Here is a 22,921-nt window from a genome sequence, read left to right on the forward strand (position 1 = left end):
TTTCCACCAGCCCTGCCCTTGAAAACAAAATGTAGCACTTCTGAGTGCTACATCTAGCTTTATTAATCACGAACCTCAAAACTTGGGATCCCCTGTAAACTGGTGCTTAAGTTATTTAGGCATTTTGTCGCATCCCCCAAACTGCAAAACTGATACATGGAACCATCTGTTTGGAGTAAATTGGGCAAGGTGGGATTTTGAGTGCTGTTAACTAGGAACCGCAGTTTGATGTATCTCTTACTGTGCTATTGGGGAAGTGCTGTAAAGCTTGGGGCTTCTGCTGCAAAACTTTGGCACTGGTTTGGAGAGAACAGAACAACATTGGGTTTTGGGGTGACACCCATGACCCCCGGTTTGATGTATAAATTTCTCAATTCGGGGGTCACCGCAAAACATAGGGTTTGGGCTGAAAAACTCAACAAAATGATTGCAAAACGTTGGCACTGGTATGGAGGGGATTATAAATTTGGTCGTTTGTAGTCAATACACCAATACGCGGCAGATATGGAGTTGGAACCCATGCCTTTCTGCGAATAATTGTCAAGAAGGAATGGGATCAATGAGTATGGCATTATACACTGGTTCTTAACTCTTAGTTAATAATAATAATAAAAAAACACAAGTTCGAAATCCGCTTTATATCTACTTTTTGCTATCAATCCTCACCACGCTCGTGAACAATTTAACCACCTTTTTTTTTAAAGAAAACACCTGCAGCCATAACAGACAAATAGACTCATCTAGTGAGTAAAGGACTGTGGCAGCATTAAGATTCTTCTCACGGCCTTTTACGCCCACTATCCTTTCGTCGCATATGGAGGGTTATTAACGGGGTCGGAAGTGGATGTTGTATTTTTTCTTTTCTTTACCTCTTTGGATAGCGGCGGAAAATGTTGGAGGGACAGCGGAAGTTGATTCTCCGCACGGAGGCGGATAACCGGAAGTACTTGGAAAACAAGGCGGAACTGAGGAGCTGCACGTGGGATTTCTCGTGGCCTGCGCCGTTCAGAATGGGGCGTTCGGGCAAGCTACGGTCTGGCTCTGCCAGTAAACTCAAGCGCTGGCGCAAGGGGCATAGCAGCGACAGTAACCCGGAGGGGAGACGCTACCGCCTGGCTGCCCGGGGTCGCTTGCTCGCTCCCCGATCCGGTATGTGCGGCCACGATAAGTGGGGGAATAGAATGCACTTCTAGGAGGAGGTGGGATCGGAATAGAAGGGCTTCAGAGAGAGTGAAATCTGCTACAAGGGCTTATAGAGTTATGGGGTTGAAGAAAAGCATTCTTCACCCGGAGAAATGAACTTTGTTTAGTTATCCTACATTATTGAACGTTGAAACCGTGGAACTGCCCGACATGAATGAATTCCTGTACCCACCCTGTGTGATATAGCTGGTGTCAGCATCTTATGTGCCCCATAGCATAATACAAAGGACAATAAGTATATCTTTTCTCCTATTAAGTGTGACATTTCATTTTCCACAGCGACCCTTGTTGCTATGGATGAAGTACTGCTGCTTCATTGATGGTTAAGTTGGAATAAGTAATAGGATACTTGTGCATACTTTGATACCAAGCCAGTGAGTAGCTATCTAAAGCCGTGGCCAGCCTGTTGTGGATTAATCTCCTTTCTGGATTGTCTGGAAACAACTTGGCTTGTCATTTGTGACTTTCTTGGTAGGCCTTATATGGACAGAAACCCCATAGCAATCCGTTATGAAGTGTGTTCCCTCCCCAGTGTTGAAGGTCTGTCTTTCCCTTACAGAAAACAGTAACCTGACTGTGGATGCTCTGAAACTGCACAATGAACTGCAGTCCTCAGGACCCCTGCCTGCCTCACGGGATGGGGAAGGGAGTCAGCTGCGCATGGAGGAGGATGACAATGCCGAAACTGCTAAGACCCACAAATCTTCAGCCACCTTCCTGAGTGGACTGAGTGACTGCACCAGCCTCACCTTCAGTAAAGTGCAACGTTTCTGGGAGTCCAACTCTGCTGCTCACAAGGAGGTATTTGAATGCCAGCTCCTAGGAAGTCACAAGGGCAGTGAAAGGGAGGGCATAGAATATTGGGGGTAAGCACGTAGAGGAAAAAGTCAGTTTGTGACTGTAAGAGGAGATGGAATGGAAGAGAGGCCAGCAGAGAAGAAAGTGGGTAAACAATACATTAGAAGGAACGGAGAAAAGTGGATACCAAGCAACCAAAGTGATAGACTAAAAGAAGTAACAGCAGTCAACTGACAATGTGTCACACAAGCAGCAGATACTGGTATGTTGTTAGCTCATTGTTAACTGCCCTAAAGCTACAAGATTAATAAGTAATAATCATATTCATAAGAGTGGCCAGTCTGCCTCTCTCTGTTCATAACTGAGAACTGTGTGCACTATATTCGTTATTCAGGATTGAACAGTTTGTAGTTGATGGCTGTCTGGTAATAATGTAAGAGATGGATCCTCAGAGGCACATTATGAATGCACTGGCTTCCTGCTACATATTGGGGGCACTTTGGCGCCTTCATTGTTCTGAGGGAAATGGAGAAAGAATTGCTATGCCATTTTGGAAATTTAAAGCAGAACTTGAATTCATACTTAGATTGCAGGAATGAGAAAAGTGGGCATTGTGTCTCCATTTCCAGATTGAAGGAGCAAGTGAAATGAATGTCAATCTACCACTCATCTCCCTGGATCTCTAGTTCAGACACAACACTCCTACTCTCATGTCAGCTCAAGAGATGCTGAAAGCCCAGCACAGTGGTTATAGATAGCTGGTCTGCTCTTCCAGCTATTTGCTTATCTATGTTGAAATCATGCTGACCAGTAATCAGTGGTGGAGTTTTCAGTCTCTCCAGGAAGCATTCATAAGGATGGACAACAATACTTGCATGTAGCCGTTGGGGTGGCATGCTGTGAGGGAATGTTAAATTAATTAGGTGGGCTTTAATTTGAACTCTCACACTTGGATTCTTTGATAGATATGTGCGGTATTGGCTGCTGTCACCGAGGTGATCCGAGCACAGGGTGGCGTAGAGAGTGAGACAGAGTATTTTGGTGCATTGGTAAGTACCAGTACTGTGAAATGAGGCAGGCAGGAGCTACCTAGAGGTTTCTGGTCACTGATGTGTACAGTTGAGTGTGGTTACCAACAACTGCTGTGATCGCAGTACCATCAATAATCCCAATAAACAAACAGACTTGACCGTCATAGGGCAAATAGCAGACAGGAAGTAATGGCAAGACCTTGTAGCATTTGCATGAACAGTTTATCTTGCTTCCCTTCATGCTTTTTACTTATTTATTTTATTACTACATTTGCATCTTGCCCTTCAAGGAAAATTTCCAGGGAAGCTTACATAAAATTCAGTAAGCACAACCAACACCAATCCCACTGCATGAAACAATTCCATACACCAGTTGGAGTGATGATGGTGAGATAAGGCTCCACTTGATATGCACTCAGCCTAGGGAACAGGGAAATAAGCCACTAAGAAAATTGCAAAATGGTGCATCCATAGCCCACCCATGGTAGCAATTGCAGAGGGAGCCAATGAACTCATGATAACGATTGAGCCCCACAACACAGCCCTCGTCTATATTTCTGACATTCATATACTAGTGGTAGCGTGCTATGATTCAGTGCTCCTTGCAGCATATCCTGCATTTTATCATAACAATATGGGAGGTGGGGGAAGATTTTCACATGAGCCAGCACAGGCATCCCCAAACTTCGGCCCTCCAGATGTTTTGGACTACAATTCCCATAATCCCTGACCACTGGTCCTCTTAGCTAGGGATCATGGGAGTTGTAGGCCAAGACATCTGGAGGGCCGCAGTTTGGGGATGCCTGAGCCAGCATATGGCCAGGTTGTTGTTGCCATTATTATTATTTAATTAAATTTGGATACTGCCCTTCATCTGAAGATCTCAGGGTGGTTCATAGCATAAAAATACAGAATAAAACCACAAAGTACACAATAGAAACATAATAAGAGCAAAACCAAACCAATAACCTAAAGGTGCTCCTTTAGACTTCAAGATGCAATCCCAGGGAGTCCAACATCCTTTCTGATTACTTCCCTCCACCATACTATGTCTCCTCAGATGACTACTCTGGAAGCTGTGGAATCTCCAGAGTCCCTGGCTGCTGTTGCTTACCTGCTGAATCTGGTGTTGAAGAGGTGAGTTCTAAGAACGTGAGAAAAGTACCTCTGGACCAGACCAGTGGCCCATGTCAGGATGCTTTAGAAAAGGATTAGAACAATTGAGGATGCAAGCATAACCTTCAATGCTATCTTGACTATTTCCCAGACAAAAGCTGATCTGGATGAATGTGTTGGGCCCTGTTGTGAATCCATTTACACTCTTGACCTCTTTTTTTCTTGTATTCTGGCAATGAATCCCCTATAAATATCTTTCCTCTTTGTGTTGCTGTTTAATTGATTGACACATTCATGTGATGTGTTCCTGAAATAAAAGTTCCCTAGCAATTTTTTGCACCTGACCTTTTAGGGGTCAGCAAACTTTTTTAGCAGGTTGCCAGTCCATTGTCCCTTAGACCTTGTGTGGGGCTGGACAATATTTTTTTAAAAAAAATATGAATGAATTCCTATGCCCCACAAATAACCCAGAGATGTATTTTTAAGAAAGGACACATTCTACTCATGTAAAAACACACTGATTACTGGACCGTCCGTGGGCTGGATTGAGGTGATTGGGCCACATCCGGCCCCCAGGCCTTAGTTTGGGAACCCTGTTTTAAACTGTCCTTAATGCTAAAAAAATCCTGAATCTATTAGACATTCATTTTCTGGTATCTTTTCTGCAGCCCTGATCACTCAAGCACTTCTGTGAACATTTACCACTTCACTATATCTCTGTTTAGATAAGATGACCAGAACTCCCCACCATGACCCAAGTGTGGATGTTGTTGCTCTTACACTTGACAATGGATAACTGTGCAAGTGATGAAGTGCAAGATCCGGTCTGGGCCTTTGGTGACTCTCTTGTCTTTTGAAACAGAGTGGGTGATTCATGGACTGGGAGATTAGAAGTACAGGGTGCTACCAAACTAAGCCTAGCTGCAAGAGAGTAAAGTTCCCTGGAAGCAAAGGGTAGTGGAATATAGTCATACTTTGGATCTTGAACGCCTTGGCTCCCGAACAAATTGGGTCCCGAATGATCAAAACCCGGAAATGAGTGTTCTGGTTTTCAAACGTTCTTTTGAAAGCCGAATGTACGAGGCTTCCGTGGCCAATCAGAAGCCGCACTTTGGTTTCCGAACATTTTGGAAGTTTGACGGACTTCCGGAACGGATTCCGTTCAACTTCCAAGGTACTTGCTATTGTTTCTGCCTCACATTGATGCCTCCTCCTATCTCTTAACTCCCAAATAGGGTACCAGGTCCTGTGCTGATCAAGAAGTTCTCTGATACATCAAAGGCCTTTATGGGGATCTTAGGCTCCCAAGCCTGTGGAGACTCCACCTCGGCCCTGCGCTGGGTAAGTGTTTCAGGAGAGGACTAACTGTGGGGCAGGAGGGACACCTGGATATTGGATGTTGTGATTAATGGAATCCTTTATGTAGTGTGATGTGCACTTGTGATTGTATTGTGAAATCCCTTTGAGACGCTTCATGGGAAATAATGCAGAAATGAAATATAAATAAATAAAAATGCATGTCCAGGAGTCAGGGGCCATTCTGCATAGCTTCTTGGTTTATTGCTTCTCACCCCACCACCCCCACAAGCAAGGTGTGTGGAGCAGTGCTGAATCCTGTTGATAGGCTTAAAGATAAAGGACGTAGTTAGTGGTGTCAGATGCATCAGAAATTTTAAACTGAACCCCTGGCTTAAGGGCTCACTAGTGTATATGCAAGGATGTTTCTTGGTATAGTGATAGCACTCTATGTCTATCCTTAACCTGTCTCTCTCCTTTCAGGTGCTCTCCTGTCTAGCTACATTGCTGCGAAGACAGAACCTGGTAGCTTGGAATTACTCTGTGACGATGCAGGTTTTTCATGGCCTTCTCAGCTTTACTGTCCATGTCAAGCCCAAGGTGAGTTCACATCACCTACCCTGCTCAGCACAGTTTCACTGCACTTGGCAGCATGCACCCCAATGCTGCCACAGTAACTTTCGCTTTTGTTTCATCTGTTAAATGTATGTCCCACCTTTCCATGTGGAATGGCTATGGGAGCTAACAATAAAGTGTAACAAGAGATGTAGCTCATTTCCAGTATGTAACTGCTTGGAGTTGGGCATGAAGTACAGCCCAGCTCACCACCTTCTCTGCCTCCCCTTTCCTCGGTTGCAGGTTCGCAAGGCTGCTCAGCATGGCGTTTGCTCCATCCTGAGAGGTAGTGAATTCCTCTTTGGGGATGGGGCTCCCTCACATCACCCAGCTGCATCTTCTGCTGCCAAGTTCTGCGTGCAAGAGATTGAGAAAGCTGGAGGTATTGGAGACGGGAAATTCATGAGTTGTGTTTTATTAATATTTGCAAGCTGCTCTGGGACAAATCTCCCTGAAGGGTGGGCTGTGAGATTTATAATAATAAACTGTGTTGGAGAAGGTAGCAGTGCTAGACCTCTTTGGTTTTCCAGGTGCCAAAGAGGCCACAACCACTCTTCATGTACTCACTCTGCTGCGTGACTTGCTGCCCTGCCTGCCTGCCCCATCTGTCAAATCTTCCTGCGAGACCCTCCTTCGAGTTATGACCCTCAGCCATGTGGTGAGCTCTCTTCTGTTGGTTAACAGTGGCTTTGTGGCGCTGCCTCTGCTCTGGGGATGCCACACTGCCCAGTGGGGAGAGCCAACATGCTTCAGTAAGAATGAAAGCATGAATAGTCTTTGTTTGTTACCAATGGGGGCTTGGTATGAATTACCTATGTACCTAAAGTCCCTCTTGAGGATGGGAAATAATTGCCCTGTCATTTTAGGAGGGGCACTTCATTACCATATTTGGCACATAGGCTTTTGTGGGAGAGCCAATGTGTCTGATGCTTTTAAAAGAACTTATTTTTACACATCTTCTCTCCTTCCCCTCCCCCAGCTAGTGACAGCATGTGCTATGAAAGCTTTCCACAGCCTCTTCGTTGCCCAGCCACCCCCATCCTGCCTGCCAGCTGAACTCAATGCCCAGATCATCATGGTGAGTACTGTAAGAGTCAGACTAGATGAATGGAGGGTGTAAAACCAGCCCTGGGGGCTCAAATATTTAGTTATTTGTTTTGGTACATATATATCCTACTTGTCAAGGCAAAAACCCTTCTCAAAGCAATTCACAAGCTAGTATCAATACAACTTTAAAAAAATGCAGATTCAGTAAACAACCAATAACGCTATCTATTCTGCTTTACCAGGCCCTATATGACTATTTACCCAGTGAAAATGACCTGCAGCCTCTGCTGGCCTGGCTATCTGTCATGGAGCGGGCACATGTCAATCTGGCAAAGTAAGGAGGAGAGTCGTGGGGAAGATGGATGGGTGGTGTTGGGTCTCCTCCCCAGCTGGTCCATAACAAAAAGTCTCTCCATTCTTTAGGCTGCAGTGGGATCTGTGCTGGGCTCACCTTTCCCGCCTCTTCAGTGCGGCAATGAACTGCTTCCTTTCTCCTCACACACAGGTGGCAGCGGCTGCTGCTCAAACCCTAAAGGTACTGTCCTATCTTTACTCCCAAGTGTACCCATGTAGGGCTGTCAAGAATTGTGTGCTGCTGAAATAAAGATTTGTTTGGCATTTCAGTGAAAGTAAGCGACCTCACTCTCCCCAAAAGTCCTCTTTGTGAATACACACCTACAGAGAACTTTTGCATTGCCAGCTTCAGTTCAACCCCGGGATGTAGCAGAATACTTGGCCCTACAGCCAGCTTGCTGCAAGCAGTGATTGGCACTCACCGAAAGCCTGCTTTAAGCAGGCATTGGCTGTGCTGGTGGGGAACTCCTTAGCACAGTCCGTCACTGCAGGCTTGCTGCATAGCCAGTCAGCTGACAGCAAGTTTCTCTTGTCAAGGAACAATTGGAGCACTTTAATGCTCCTGATTCTTTGGCATCTATGTCACTGTGTGGGCAAGAGGGCATGGTTTGAGGAAAACTGTCTCGTGGGCCCAATTGGGACACATGCTGGACTTTGCCCACCCTTGCTGTAAGGAGAGTGGGCTAGTGCTAAAGCTCTCTCTGTGTGTGTTTGCCTCTTGTTGTAGGTCTTGCTCAATGAATGTGTGTCCCCCCACATGGCAGAGCTGGGGCTGGTTTCCTCTGCCACCCCCTCTGGATCAGCTGCTCACATCTGCAAGATGTTCAGGTAGAAGAAGTGGCCCAGTGGGTTGTGGGAAAGAGGTCAAAATCCTGGTTTTGAAAGGCTGCGTGTTGAATAGCTATTTGCTTTCCTCCTTGTAGGGCAGTGGAAGAGGGCTTGACATACCGGTTCCATGCGGCATGGGCCTCCGTGTTGCAGGTTCTGAAGACTTTCTTTGAAGTGTGTGGGCATCAGTGCCATCTCACCATGTGTAAGGTAAAGGAGTTTCTGTGGCGACCGAGCCCTGTTCCACAAGAGACAAGAAGGGGATCTCCATGGCAAAAGAACATTTGGACACTGGGGCCCCGCAAACGTCTGAGATGCATTGTTGCTAAACTTTTCTAGAGCTCTTAGGACCGTGAGCTGGAGATCTGTGGATGCATAAATGTGTGTTATACAGTGGATATAAAGAAGTCAGGGATAGGAGTCATTATAAGAGGGTAGGCTGTTTTATAACACATGCTTGCTTGTGTGATGCTCTCTTTCGTTTTCCTTTTTCTTCAGTGCTTACAGTCCTTAGCTGACCTGCGTGGCTCCCCACACTTTCCTCACACTGTGCTGCTCGACCAGACTCTAGGGGCTGCAGTGGCCACTATGGGCCCTGAGGTTGTTCTACAGGCTGTGCCCCTGGATATTGATGGCACAGAGTGAGTATAATCTCTGCCTTTCTGGGTTTCTGGTGTTTCTATACCTTCCCATAAGACAACCCCAGCTGGATCAAGCCATCTAGTTCAACATCCTATTCTCACAGTGGCCAGAGGCAGATTCAAATTGGATTTCACCACCACCTGAATAAGTGACTGAATGGGCATCTGCATCAGGGTTCATATGAAAAGAAAAGTTGGGATCCCATACTTTTCCATTAATATTGAACACTGTTGCATGTTGCAAACTCTGTTTAGAAGAGGTTAGCAAAATCGCATTTGAATCTGCCTTTGCGATTTAGTTGGATGCTCCGAGAACAGAAATTCTTGGACATGATTGTAGGCTGGACTGGGTGTTTACTACTTGGGCCTTTCACGCCTCCACTATCTTAGGGCATTGTTGTAGCTGAAATTACTCGCAAAGGCACCAAAATCCAGCATACCCAGGTACAGCCTCGTAATTTTGTCATTTGTTCTCTCTTATGCTTCCTCCACAAGGGAGACACTGGATTTCCCCCGTAGCTGGCTCCTTCCTGTACTCCGAGACAGTATCCGAGATGCACCCCTTGCCTTCTTCTCCAGTTACTTCCTGCCACTGGCTGCCACTCTAAAACACAGAGGTAACTGACAAGACCATGAGCACGTACAAGCAGACCTGAGTGTTGGACCTTAAAAGAGCACGACAACAGCTCCATCTCTAGGGTTTAAGATTGCAGTAGAGCTGTGGTACATTCCACCTGGAGAATCCATCAGAAAATCTACCATACCAGACTCCCAAAACAAAATGCAGCTTCTAATGAGATTTCCCCTACCCCTCAGCAAGTACCAGATTTGGGGTATTTGGGCATACAGAATGAAAAAAATACAGATGTTAAAGCTCCACATTTGAAGTCTCAGTCTTGGGATTTAGTTATAGTCCATTGCTGCACACCAGTACTGTTTGCATTCAGCAAGCAGAAATTCATCCTTTGGGTCTGCACCAATTGTGGCTTTGGATACGGGTTAGATCTGCACAAATATATGGGTCAATTATTGTATGGAGTACATCATGACAGCAGTTGCCTGTTAATTTCATGAGATTTTGTATAACATGCAAACTCCAGGTGTCCTGCAGGCAGAGTGTATTGATTTGCCCCTTAGGTTAACTTATTCATATATACTAAGCTACAGTCACAGGCCTCTTTCTTCCCTTTCTCCAGCCACAGAGCTTGCCGAGGCTAAACGGCACTTAGAAGCCAAGATCTATGATACACTGCAGTGGCAGGTGAGGCAGCACCCCTACAGTTTTGCTTTGCTTGTTTTCTGCATCTAGGACTGGGACCCTGTGCTTATGAGGTTTGGAGTGTAACACTGTGGTTCGTAACAATGCTGCTTTCTCTGTCTTTCAGATCTGGACCCTTCTGCCTGGTTTCTGTAGCCAGCCTACCGATGTGGTATCCTCCTTCAAAGGACTGGCACGTACTTTGGGCATGGCCATCAGCGATCGTCCTGATCTGCGGCTCATCGTGTGCCAAGCTTTGCGCAGGCTAATTAACAAAGGCTGTCAAACAGGTAAGATCTGTCTGTGGAAGTGACAATGCTCAGTTTACTCTAGCCAAGTCACTGTGGCTGGAGCTGTTTCTGGACTAGTTCTGCTTCTTGCTGAGGATGCAAGAGTGGAGAAAGAGGGGTAGAGAGCCTGGCAGGAGCCCTGCTGTCAATTCCAACATATTGAAGCATGCTTCACCAGCAACATCTTTCTTTCTTTCCTTCTCTTTGCAGAGGCCGAGCGTGCTGAACTCAGGCGTTTTGCAAAGAACTTCCTGCCCATTCTATTCAATGCGTATAGCCAGGAGGGTGGTGCCAGTGAAAGCCCTGTACAGCGGCGCTCTGTGTTGGACACTATCCGGGCCTACTTGACTGTGACGGAGCCAGAGGTGAGCAAATCTCTGTGAACGAGACTAGACTTCTGAGATCATCACCACTTGTTTTGTCATTCTACCTGCATGGCAACCTTTCCTCTAGAAAGTGGGAAGCCAGCAGGGTTACTAGTTTCCAAATTCTCAAGATTTGATTTTCAGGGCTAATTTTAAACTTTGTTTAATATTGTGTTTTCATTGTTGTAACCTGTTCCAGGCAGGACCTTGGAATGAAGGGTGAGTAACAGATTGTAATAGCAATAATTATCAATCATCTCATGTGGGCCGGCTCTATAAGTGAACAGCATTGCTAAGAACAACAACAACAACAACAATTTGTATGCTGTCCATTTGACTGGGGTGCCCCAGCCACTCTGGGCAGCTTCCAACAACCACAGCAAAACATCAATCCTTAAAAACTTCCCTATACAGGGATGCTTTCAAATGTCTTCTGAAAGTCAAATAGTTGTTTATTTCCTTGACATCTGATGAGAGGGTATTCCACAGGGCTGGCACCACTACCAAGAAGGCCCTCTGCTGGTTCCCTGCAACTTCACGTCTTGCAGGGAGGGAACTGCCAGAAGGCCCTTGAAGCTGGACCTCAAAGAAGGGCCATTCTCCTTATTTTAGCCTCTTAATACAATTAATATATTTTTGTAGTGATAAAACAGGATGGATTGATGGGCAACAGTCTATACACATAAAAGACATTTTCCTTTTCTGTTGTAAGTCTCGCATATTAATATAAAAGCAGGTGGGTGGATGTGCAGAACACTGACTATCAGCTCAAAATGAAAAGCCCTTTGCTAGAAAGGCTTCTCACCTGCCGCTTTGGAATGTTCACTCTTCAAGGTCATAGCAGGGAACTGAAAGACTGCAGTGTTTGCTAGTATGGCTTCCAAAAGCACAAGTCAAAATGCTATTTAACCCTGAAGTGTTCACGCAGGTTTTATAGCTGAGTTCTCTTAGGCCTGAGTTCTCTTAGGTCAGATCCAAGATGGTTTGCACTTCTGCTTGCTTCAGACCAACTGGATACAAGCTGGTCACATCTCTAAGGTCTGCCAGTGCTAGGAGAGAGAGGGGGGATGTGTCTGTAGCTGGATGGATCTCAAACATTGGGGGGGGGGCAGGCCTTTCTCCATCAGGCCTAGGAGAATGGGGCCCTGACTGATTATACCTACAAAAACTGAGGCTGCTCAGTTTAGTGGTTTTTGTTGGGGCAGGGTGCTACTGTTATTGATACTGATTTTTTTGTATCCTTTTAAAGATTTTATTATGGTTTATGAGGCAATTGTTCAATTTGTGTACTTTTTGATGTTTATGACTACGTTTGGTTATATTTGTAATTATGTGTTTTCCCATGCTGGGAGCTGCCTTGCGCGTGGTTTGAACTATGGAAAGGCAGCATACAAATAAAACAATGTACGTGTAGTGCAAAAGGGAAGCTCTGGGGATGACACACTCTTTATCTCTCTTGCAGATGGTGCATGCTTTCCTAGAGAAAGCTAGTGAGAAACTGACCAGCTCTGATAGTTCAGAGTTCACTAGGTAAGGACACCCCAGAGTCCATCCTTTTCCATACAGTGGAGAAGAGTATCCTCAGATGGGTTGTGCTACCCACTTTTCTGTTACATAGGCCTATGTAAATCAATATTGTTTTCATCTGTCTGTGGAGTAAGCCCCTCTTTTGTCCCACACCTGTTAAGCTCCAGAGCACCTCATTGGTGGCCTGATTTTTTCTTCTGTTCCTCCCAGGTGCTCCCCTCTCCCTGCGAGTCAGAGAAGGCAGAGAGAGTGGGATGCACATTGCTTTTCCATTCCTGGCCCTAGTAATTGTGGAATCTTGTAGGTTTGCACTAATAAGTAGTTGGCTTTGTACTATTCCCAGGGAGAAGCAGAGTCCTAAAGATTAGCTTTTGTCTTCACGCTTGCTAACTGTGCCTTCCCTGTTGCAGGCTTTCTGTGTTGGACCTTGTTGTAGCCATGGCCCCTTACGCAGATGAGCCAACTCTGCATGATCTCTATAGCACCATCCAGCCCTCCTTACAGGTGAGCTGCCTTTCAGTTGGCTGTTGGAATGTATGCTGTAGAACATCGCAAGCTCCAGGCCTGCTAGCTTTGACCACCACAATCCCTGCTCTTCCTGAGAGTGCCATATTGACACCCTTAAAATCAGTTTAACTATTACATTTAGGGAGACAGTGTCTTAATCTGTTCAGAAGGAGGCTGCAGAGTTGTTTGACCTTATCCATATTACTTGCCTTCTTCTCCCCAAAGTTGTGTGGAAGCAGCAGGGCATATTTGTCTATGATCCATTGCTCTCCTGGTCAGGCATAATCAGATACTGTAATAACCTAGCTATCTGCTTTGGGCAACCCTATGGTCTTTGTTTCATGTTGAGTGCCTATCCTCTTGCATTTTCGTGGCCACAGGGGTAACCTCCTAGGTGTTTTCCCAGCTGTGTGGGAGCTGCTTATCCTTGAACATTTTCTCTGCAGCAAGGAGAATGTTCTGATGCTCCAACTGATGCTGATTCTGTGCAAAAGACTCATGTAATTGACCCTCACATTCCATACACTTGTGACATTTAAACAGTCTCTCAACCGCATGGAAACCACTGACAAATATTCAGCTCCTATGCAACTAAAATATCTAAAAGGGATTAATGGTCCTCAGGTCCCTTCTAACTTTGCAATTCTATGATTCTATAGATGGTTTCTAGAATACTCTCCCCCCCCCCCTTTTCCATATTGTGCAGGCTGAGAGCCTCTGTTCTTGTGTGCATGCAGTTTGTTTTTGCTAACTAATTTGTCTGGTATAATCTTCCTAGAACAAAGACCACAGGATACAGAAGAAGGCATATCGGGTGCTGGAGGAAATATGTGCCTCTGACAGACCTGCCTGTCAGAACTTTGTTAGAAGTCATCTGGAGGGGCTACAGAGTGCCCTACTAGGCTCTTTGCCCAGTGCCACTTCACCTGCCAAGAGGGTAAGGAAGATGTCTGGGGAGAAGACACTTGTTGCTTTCCCCCCTGTAGTGGGTAGGGTGCTGAAGCACGGGTGGTGATAGAAATAAGAGATTGCTCTGCCTGCCTGTCTCTAACTCCACACTCCCATTCTTTGTTCCCAGCCCCGTTTGAAGTGCCTCTTCCATGTTGTCAAGCAACTCGCAGTGGAGCATGAGGATTTTGTTACTGCCCTGGTGCCAGAGGTGAGCAGAAAAGGCAGTGGCAGGCAGGGTGCTGAAGGAATGGGGAAAGTAGGTGGGCATTTGTGTCCGCAGAAGATGGGGAGAAATAGTACTTCTGGGGCTAGACGTGGGAGCATGCATGGAACTAAATCTTCATCTCCAAACAGAGCCAAGTTATGGTACAAGTTCTCCTATATTCTGAATCCCCACATCTTTCTGGCCTATAAATGGAATTTTCTCCTCTCCTGCCTGCTGCAAACAAACTCAAGCCCTTTGGCAAGTATAGCTCTGCAGCATGGTAATCCTCTCTCATTCCTTGCTTGCCTTGTTTCTTTTGCATTACAAACATCTTGTTCTCATGCTGTGAATAAGCTGTTGTAATTCAGAATTAGGAATTTTGCTTCTCTTACCATGCAATGAGGGAATAAATATATTCTCCCATCAGTGGAGGATGATACCCTATAGTGGATTGCTGCTCCCACTTATTCTGACAGGCAGGGCATATGCAGTTTTGCATTAGTCCCTGACAGCTGGAAGTTACTGCCAGTTTCTGACCTGCCTGCTCTGCAGTGCTCCATCTTCAGGTTCACCTGATTTGCTCTCTTTTTTAAAAGCAATAAACTAGAAAAGTTTTCTCCCTCCTTGAATCTGAATTAGATAGCAACTGCCTTTGTGAAATCCTCAGAACAAGAAGTTTCCTACTGCTGAAAGTGTTTTGTCTGTTGTCACACTTTAAAAAAAAAAGGTCAAGTTGATGGCTGTAGTTTTTGTGCTTGGGAAAGTCATAGATTGGCTGGAGCTCTGATCTGGTAATGCATTTTAGACCAATGGCTTATATTTCAGTTCTCTCTGAAATCTGATGCTGATAATACAGTGATGTTGAAAACTGTGGGGCAGAGGTGGTACGGGGTGATGACAGGTACCTTTGTATTTAGGTCATACTCTGCACCAAGGAGGTGTCGGTGGGTGCCCGCAAGAACGCTTACAACTTACTTGTAGAGATTGGTCATGCTTTCCTGCGCTTTGGCCCCACACCAAACGGTGAGTCCTGGTTTGCCCACATGGGCTGTTTCCAAAAAGAGATGGAATTTGTTCCTCTGTGCCCCCTTTCTGTCAAAAGCTGTGTTGGCTCCTATATACACCTCTTCTATTTTTTACTACTGTACATTGCTTTGCATCTCTGCTTCATTTATTCCATTGATTTTAGTTAGCTCTCCTCTTATCACTGGTCCATGTAACTTCTTTTGAGTTTTTCCAGATTAGCCAAATTTTGCATTTAATTGCTGCATTGAGACCTGGCTGAACTTTGTGCAAACTGAAAATCTGTACATATTGATTTTTTGTGTGTGTAATTCTGTTTAGCAAAGGGCAGGGTACTGAAGTCTAACCACCTGACTACTAGAAATCCTCCTTAATCTCCTGTTTCATAGATCTTATCAGGCAATGCCTACACATTTTTCAGATTATCCTTGAATCATAAGTACTAGAATTTTAAATTTGGCATCTGATATTAAATTCCACACTAATTAAAGAAATGCAGGATTCACTTAGCCTAGCCGAGGCTTTGAATATCCCAGTCTTCCACCCTTGCACTGTATAAAGCAGAACTCATTTAACATTTCAGATTGGTTCCTGCTTTCAGAAGAAGTGTTTTCAGTAGTCAGAACATGGGGTTTTTCCTGTTCTTCCTAATTCAGTGTCTTATAACTGTTGCCTGTTCCCTTCCCAATATTGCCTATCTACTATTGATATCTGTACTCTTGTCTTTTTGGTCTTTGATATTCCAGCTTACTCAGAGACCTGGATGTTAGCATTGTCTCCATAGTGCCTGGGTTCCTCTTTTGAAAACCTTTCATTCACATTGGGTTTTCTGCATCATTGTAGCCATTTTGGGGGGGGAGAGCTCTTCAGCCCCAATGCTGCCTGTGTCGTATGGTTGGTATCATACTTTTAGCAGTTTCAGTGCAATAACCCTCAGCATTTATTCCCCCAGATGGAATGCAGCGATATCTCCTCCTGGTCTATGCGGGCTTGACCAGTTCAGTCACCATGATCAGTTGCACGGTGCTCGCTCTTGCCCGTTTGCTCTTTGAGTTCAAAGGTGAGAGATCTGAATGCAAAAAACTTGCTGGATAATGTTTATAGCCTCAGTAGTTTAGTACAGAATTCTCCTGCAATTTGCAGGCACCAAAAGTTGGGAGGCACCAAACAGCATTTGGAGACTGCCATTTGAACTGAGCTTATTGCTTGGATGGACATGCTAATGAATATGTCTAAGGGTGACATGAATGGTTGTATTTACTATCCTGAGCAGAGAGCTCTCTGCCCTTGGGGTTCCAATCACCACACCAGATGTAAGCGCTGTGAGGCCTGTGCTGGGTTGCTGCTGAGCAGGAAACTTGCTGAAAGTAATGAGAGCCCTCTGTTGTCTATCAGTAGAATCTGAAGAACTGAAGTATGTCTAAGATTAGCTTTACTCTACTGCAGAACACGTTGGGTCAGATGCCCTGGAGCAGCTCATGAAGCATGTCTGCCTCATAGTAGGCTCACGGACGCGGGATGTCGTCAAGTCAGCTTTGGGCTTCCTCAAGGTCGCACTCTTGCTCCTGGACACGGCACTGTTGAGTCGGCACTTGGAGACCATGGTGAGAAGAGGAAATGCACTAGGGGAGCCTGTAGGAAGGAAGGTTTCTGGGAATAAGAGTAGCCTAGTTTGCGTAACTTAAAGAGAGTGATGCAGAAAGGTGCCTGAATTGTTGGAACCTATTTCTGCCCAATGTCTGTCTAGTTCCTGACTCAGAGTTCATGGGTATATATTGGAATTAATGATCCACTCTTTTCCCAGCTTTGGTGAGGTGTTGTGCCACTTCTAGTTCTGTTGGGAAGCAGTAGAAGCCCGGGGAGGGGGGCAAGTTTGCACACATGCATGAGAGAGAGAACAAAGGGAATTGTATTTCATGCAAGGTTTGGTGGTGGTGGTGGGGCATCAAAATTCTAAAGCTTGTGCTCTGCTTACAGTTAGAAGCCATAGGAGGATTGACAGACGACATGAGACGCCATTTCCGCATGAAGCTGCGAAACCTCCTCTCCAAAATGATCCGCAAATTTGGGTTAGTTCTGGGGTTAGAGGGAGGACCGGGGAGATCCCTTGTTGTGATGCTCAAGAAGGAAAAGTTCTCAGATCTATATCTGCTCACTCCAAAGCACTTGCTTCCTAGATGTGCTTGTCTTGAACTGTGCCATCTTGGATACAGCTTCATGCACACAAAACATACCTTGAGAGTGATGACCAAGCACTTGATAGTAGTCCAGATGTTCTGGACTCCAACTGACATTAGCTCTAACCAATATGGCCAAAGGTCTGGGATTAGCTGGAATTTTAGTCCCAGCAGTTGGAAGGCCACAGTTTAAGCACTGGTCTAATGCCTGTCTGACGTCTATGACCGGTAGTGGGGAATACGCAAGAGACTGATTTCTGTGACACTGGTCTTCCATCTTTACTTCCCAGGTTTGAGCCTTTGCAGGCGTTGCTTCCTGAGTCGTATCGCAAGGTGCTGTTGAATATCCGCAAGGCTGAGGCAAGGAACCGCAAGCGGCAAGCTGTGAAACGGGCAGCAGCCACTTCTGTAGAAGAAGGAGGACCATTGCAACGACCCATGGGGGAGAGGTATTGATGTAGTGCTGGTCTTTTGTCTTCATGTCATGCCATTGTTGAACCTAAAAGCTACAGTTTTTTAGAGCAGGAGTGATGTCTGCCATGGCAAGTGCGTTAAAAGGTGAAGTGTTCTTTATGTTCCTCTGCACCCTGAGTAAGTACTACTTGCCTTCTTGTTTACAGTATGGAGGAGGTCCTGGCAGACTCTGACTCTGACCTTGAAGGTGACATCAAGCAGCACAAAGGAAAAGAAACCAGGAAAGTGCTACGGCAACAAAGCCAAGCCTGGCTTAAGGAGGGAGAAGGCGATGAGCCCCTCAACTTCTTGGACCCTAATGTGGCACAAAGGGTTCTGGGTAAGGAGCAGTTTGACAGTGGCACAATCTGCCTTTTCAGTTTGGGGAAGGTGAGAGATCATTTATGCTGGGATAGAGGGGCTGTCCTATCTCCTTGTAAGTCTTTTGTGATCTTTTATGCAGCTACCAAACCAGGCACGGGCCAGGCTGCTAAAATCAGCCATGACTTCAAGGTATCAGCTGATGGCCGTCTTATTATATGTGAAGAGGAGGAGGAGGAAGAAGAAGAAGGGGCTAAAGGTACTGATGGATAGCCTAATGTATTCAGCTGGAAACTGGCCATCAGTGGTCTACAAACTATGGCTGGGCTTGGTATCCAAGCACTAGTTTCTGTTAACCAGCTGTGAAGTCCAGTTCCACTATGATAGTATCAACATTGTATACGTTTATTGATCCTCATACTGTTTGATGGAATTGTTTGAAGTTAGGTAACTTGGGCTTTATGTAGGCTGGTGAATATGTGATTTATTTGTTTTACTTTCAACATGTGATTCACTCTAGGGCTTTTGACACTTTTTATCCCTTTCAAATTAAGACTGTTCACTGTCTTCACATAAAATTATAATGTGCTTAAATATGTATTTATTTCAAACTATTTTTCTTCTATTAAAATAATTTAATAATTATAATGTAATAATATAATAATTTACTGGAAACATAAAGCAGTCCAATAAAACATCAAGCATACAATACAATGTAGGTGCCACCACAGAGAAAGCACTCGTTTCATGTAATCACAAATGGAGTTGGTTCCATAGGATGCAACACAAATCAGCAGCACCTCCTCCAAATATCTTAGGGAACATGTAAAACAGGGTCCCCAAACTAAGGCCCGGGGGCCGGATGCGGCCCCAATTGCCTTCTAAACCCACCCGCGGATGGTCCGGGAATCAGCATGTTTTTACATGAGTAGAATGTGTCCTTTTATTTAAAATGCATCTCTGGGTTATTTGTGGGGCCTGCCTAGTGTTTTTACATGAGCAGAATGTGTCCTTTTTATTTAAAATGCATCTCTGGGTTATTTGTGGGGCATAGGAATTCGTTCATATATTTTTTTCAAAATACAGTCCAGCCCCCCACAAGGTCTGAGGGACAGTGGACCGGCCCCCTGCTGAATTTTTTTTTGCTGATCCCTCTAAAATATGTTGCTCAGGGCTTACCAGCTGTTAAATGTTAACACAACCTACATTGTTTCCTTGTAATAAAAAACAGCAACCAAAATGTGTGTGGATTACTACAAAAATGAAGCACTAGCACTCTTTTTCAAAGAGTGTTCTGGTGTGCTTGTGGCATGATTGCAGTCCTGTCCATACTCTTCTGGGAGTAAGCTCCTTTGAACACTCTGGTGTTTGCTTCTGATTAAAGTTTTCCCATTTCAATGTGTAAAAACATATTGAGCAGCTGAAATGCATACTTTTAACTATAAATGCAAATGATTTTACAAAGATGTTTTATGTATTGTTCTCGCGCTGAATTTTGATTTCTGTTACAGGAGTGGATGAAGAGATGGCAGATCTTATGCAGGAAGTCGGGATCCGAAGTGTAAGTACTGAGACATGGGCAGGAGGGGGAAAATAGGAATTTCAAGCATTTTCTTTAAAGGCCCACACAGTTGCCAAGGTGAATTGCTTGCTGAAATCAAAGGGAAACTGAGCTTGACTGTCAAATACAGTTCTTGTTACCAAGTAGATAATGCAGGAAAGGGAGAAGGCCTTGGACCCTAGTGAGAAGCCTAATTTATGTAGCAAGTGCTGATGCTTGGAAACTCTGTTGCAGAAAAAGGCTCAAAAGCGCAGATTCCGAGAAGAAGCAGATGATGAGGAACCGGGCACTGATGCAAAACCACAGTATAAGGGTACGTGCTTTTTTCTGGGCTGGTGGTATGGACTTAGCTGCCTTACCACATTGGATACATATCCCTGTAATAGGGAAGGGAAAGAGAATGAGATGCTGCTTAAGGTTATTTATATACCACCATCTCTGAAAATTTCAGGATGGTATACAATGAAATGTTTACATAAAACACCATTAAAAAGAGTACAAAATAATCATTTCAATCAGCTGTATAGGCCTGCTGGCATAAGTAGGTCTTTGAGAGATGCCTGAAAGTCAAAAGCAAGGATACCTGCCAAATCTCTGCTGGAAGAGTGTTCCACACCATGGCCAACTTCTACTCAAGTCCAGTTGGACCTCTGAAACATGGGATAATGTGTTGTGCTTATCCTACAAAACCACTCAGTGCTATGTCTTGCTCCCAGTTAAACCTTAACACAGATAGCCCATCCGCAGTATGCTTTCTCGTGCTGCTGAAGCACAACAATGTGGTGGGAGAAGTGTTTCAAACAGGCTGGCTGCACTTCAAGCATTGTTGGCTACAAGAAGCCTACAATTCAGTGGCGGACTGGGCAGAAACCTTGTTGTACAGCTGAGAGAAGCCTAGGAACTATTCCATTATTGTTTGTTCTTCACAGCTGGAGGTGTTGGAATCCATCGGCCTATTGGCAAGAATGCAGCACCTAGACAAGCATACAAGGCAAAGGTAAGATTGTGATGTGAATAGTTAGAACCTGGCATTGTTATAGCTCCCAGAAGTTGATTATTTGTATAGAGCCACTTTTTCCACATCATAGGAAGCCTTGTTTATTGGACTTACCAAGAAACTCAAGTACAGATTCATAGTATCAAAGTATGTTAAAAGATGTCTTGGTACAGACATTGAAGATTTCTTGTCTCCTATCAGAAAAGTTCCTTGACTTACTTATGGTATGGCAGTCTTCTACATAACACAGCATTCTCTTCAAAATAAAAAAATCCTTCCAGTAGCACCTTAGAGACCAACTGAGTTTGTCAAACTTAGTTGGTCTCTAAGGTGCTACTGGAAGGATTTTTTTATTTTGTTTTGACTACGTCAGACCAACATGGCTACCTACCTGTAAACAGCATTCTCTTAACTCTCACCCAAAACACAGGGCTGCAGGCTGGCTCCCTTTTAAAGACGAATCTCTATATCTCTAAGCTAGATACAGAAGTCTGCATTTTTCCATGTCTTGCTTCCAGTCACTAAGCACTAATTCTCTTCTATTTCTACAGAAAGGCAAAGGTGATATCAAGAAGGGCCGCCTGGATCCTTATGCCTACATCCCACTGAACAGAGCCAAACTTAACAGAAGGTATGATATGGGGATGCTGTGGGGAGAGCATAGGAAGTTGCTTTTGCTGCAGAAGCAGGGCACCTAAATGCCTCTATGGGAGAACTACACACGTAGCTGCTGTGCTTATGGCAGTACTCATTCTAATCTCTTCCCTCTCTTTCTGGCAGGAAAAATGCAAAACTTCAGGGACAGTATAAGGGCCTGATGAAGGGGGCCCAGCGTGGTGCCCAGGCAGGCAAGAGGCATCGTAAGAAGCAGCCCCATGTCTGAAGAAAGCAGATCCCCTTGAAACTCCTCTGGGCTGCAGTTCCTGTTAAGGCAACCTGACTCTGGATCTGGTTGCTGCCACCTCACAACCTGAGCTGCTCTTTGGAAGTGGAATGAGATCACTAATTCCACACAGTTGCAGTGTATACTTTTCTCAGCCAAAAAACGGTGAAGATGTGTATTCTAGCCCAGACTCCCTTCTACTATTTATGGAGCTATGCAGTAGGGCTCTTCTCACCAGATGCTACTGCCATGTTTTTTTGCACAAATAGGTGTTCTTCATCTAGCCTTGAACTTTGTGCGAGAGAGAGAAGTTTAATGAACTTCTGAGCAATAAATGTAACCAATGGAAGTTGGTTGTGTAAACGCTGCTGTCCTCATCTGTCTACTTTTTCTGGCTTGAAAAGTGCCAGAACTAGCAACATAGTTGTGCTTTTGGGAATTATGCTAAACATTCTAGAAAGTTTAATGTTCTCTGCGTTTCAGGATTTATTATATGAGGAAAGTGACTGGTTGGTATTTGTGAAAATTAGAAAATAGTAGTATTATAGTCAGAGGTAGAAAGCTATGAGAAATTCTGAACCAAATTCCATGTGCCCATTTTATATGTTCTCTTGCTACATACATCCCAGTCAAGGAGTGTACCAGTCACAACACATGCACAGGGACAGAGCCAATGAATCCACAATGAGGAGAATGCCCACCCCACACACATGCAAAATCATGCCATAGTTCCTGCAATCAGTCCCAGTTGCTCAGGCAGCAACAACACACACCCCTTCACACAGTAAGTTTGAATCCTCACCTGCTGCTCACCAGTCTTAATCAACAAAACACAGAGCATCCTTAACTTCCTTCACTGATTAGGTAAAAGGTAAGGTAAAAGGACCCCTGGATGGTTAAGTCCAGTCGAATTAGACTATGGGGTGTGATGCTCAACTCTTTTGGGACAAGGGAGCCAGCGTTTGTCTGCAGACAGCTTTTCCGGGTCATGTGGCCAGCATGACTAAACTGCTTCTGGCACATTGGTACCTATTTATCTACTCTAGCTAGTATGCTTTTGAACTGCTGGATTGGCAGCAGCAGGGACAAAGCAACAGGAGCCATTATCTCCTTATCTACAAGCTGTCAATATAAGCTGGGGGTGGACCGTGAGTATACTGGCAAGGCAGACGTCAGGGAAAATAACCTCTGCAAAAGTTTGCATGGCAGTTCATGAGTCACTGACCAGAGCAATAATCACTCAACCCTTTCTTATTTCAAAGGTTGACAAGATCTACAAAAACCATAACGCACCAAACTATTTTTTTGATGCATGTGAGTCAGGGATGGGGTTGCCATTTAACATCTAGTTTGCAACACTGACATTTCATTTGAGACAATACATTTTTCAAAGCAGGCAGAATCAGGCAAATTTGGTGTGAGGGCTGAGCAGAGAATCCCTCCTTTTGTAGATGCTTGTAGTGGATGCTTTAAT

The 22,921-nt window shown here is 44.8% G+C and overlaps 1 protein-coding gene across 1 annotated transcript; it reads left to right on the plus strand.

Annotated features, from left to right (window-relative positions):
* Positions 1 to 954: 954 nt before the first annotated feature.
* RRP12 (ribosomal RNA processing 12 homolog) lies at positions 955 to 21,810 on the plus strand. The gene is made up of 34 exons (XM_035133015.2): positions 955 to 1,149; positions 1,763 to 2,004; positions 2,967 to 3,050; positions 4,093 to 4,169; positions 5,384 to 5,489; positions 5,928 to 6,044; positions 6,303 to 6,441; positions 6,590 to 6,717; positions 7,039 to 7,137; positions 7,349 to 7,440; positions 7,530 to 7,641; positions 8,188 to 8,288; positions 8,384 to 8,498; positions 8,787 to 8,929; positions 9,425 to 9,546; positions 10,126 to 10,190; positions 10,315 to 10,477; positions 10,688 to 10,842; positions 12,305 to 12,372; positions 12,780 to 12,873; positions 13,655 to 13,813; positions 13,955 to 14,035; positions 14,950 to 15,055; positions 16,008 to 16,115; positions 16,502 to 16,659; positions 17,033 to 17,124; positions 17,523 to 17,681; positions 17,853 to 18,025; positions 18,149 to 18,265; positions 19,518 to 19,567; positions 19,802 to 19,880; positions 20,497 to 20,564; positions 21,116 to 21,195; positions 21,345 to 21,810. The coding sequence occupies exons 1-34, from the start codon at positions 1,011 to 1,013 to the stop codon at positions 21,445 to 21,447; spliced, it is 3,894 nt and encodes a 1,297-aa protein (XP_034988906.2). The 5' UTR covers positions 955 to 1,010; the 3' UTR covers positions 21,448 to 21,810.
* Positions 21,811 to 22,921: the final 1,111 nt, after the last annotated feature.

Source organism: Zootoca vivipara, chromosome 5 (genome assembly GCF_963506605.1).
Source record: "Zootoca vivipara chromosome 5, rZooViv1.1, whole genome shotgun sequence".
NCBI classification, from domain to species: domain Eukaryota; kingdom Metazoa; phylum Chordata; class Lepidosauria; order Squamata; family Lacertidae; genus Zootoca; species Zootoca vivipara.

What these genes read in the sequence shown, in the direction of transcription:
- RRP12 (XM_035133015.2), top strand. Translation starts at nt 1,011, where the DNA reads ATGGGGCGTTCGGGCAAGCTACGGTCTGGCTCTGCCAGTAAACTCAAG. An exon ending in ACTCTGCTGCTCACAAGGAG is followed by an intron (nt 2,005 to 2,966) that starts GTATTTGAATGC and finishes ATTCTTTGATAG; the next exon opens with ATATGTGCGGTATTGGCTGC. An exon ending in CTGGATATTGATGGCACAGA is followed by an intron (nt 8,930 to 9,424) that starts GTGAGTATAATC and finishes TTCCTCCACAAG; the next exon opens with GGAGACACTGGATTTCCCCC.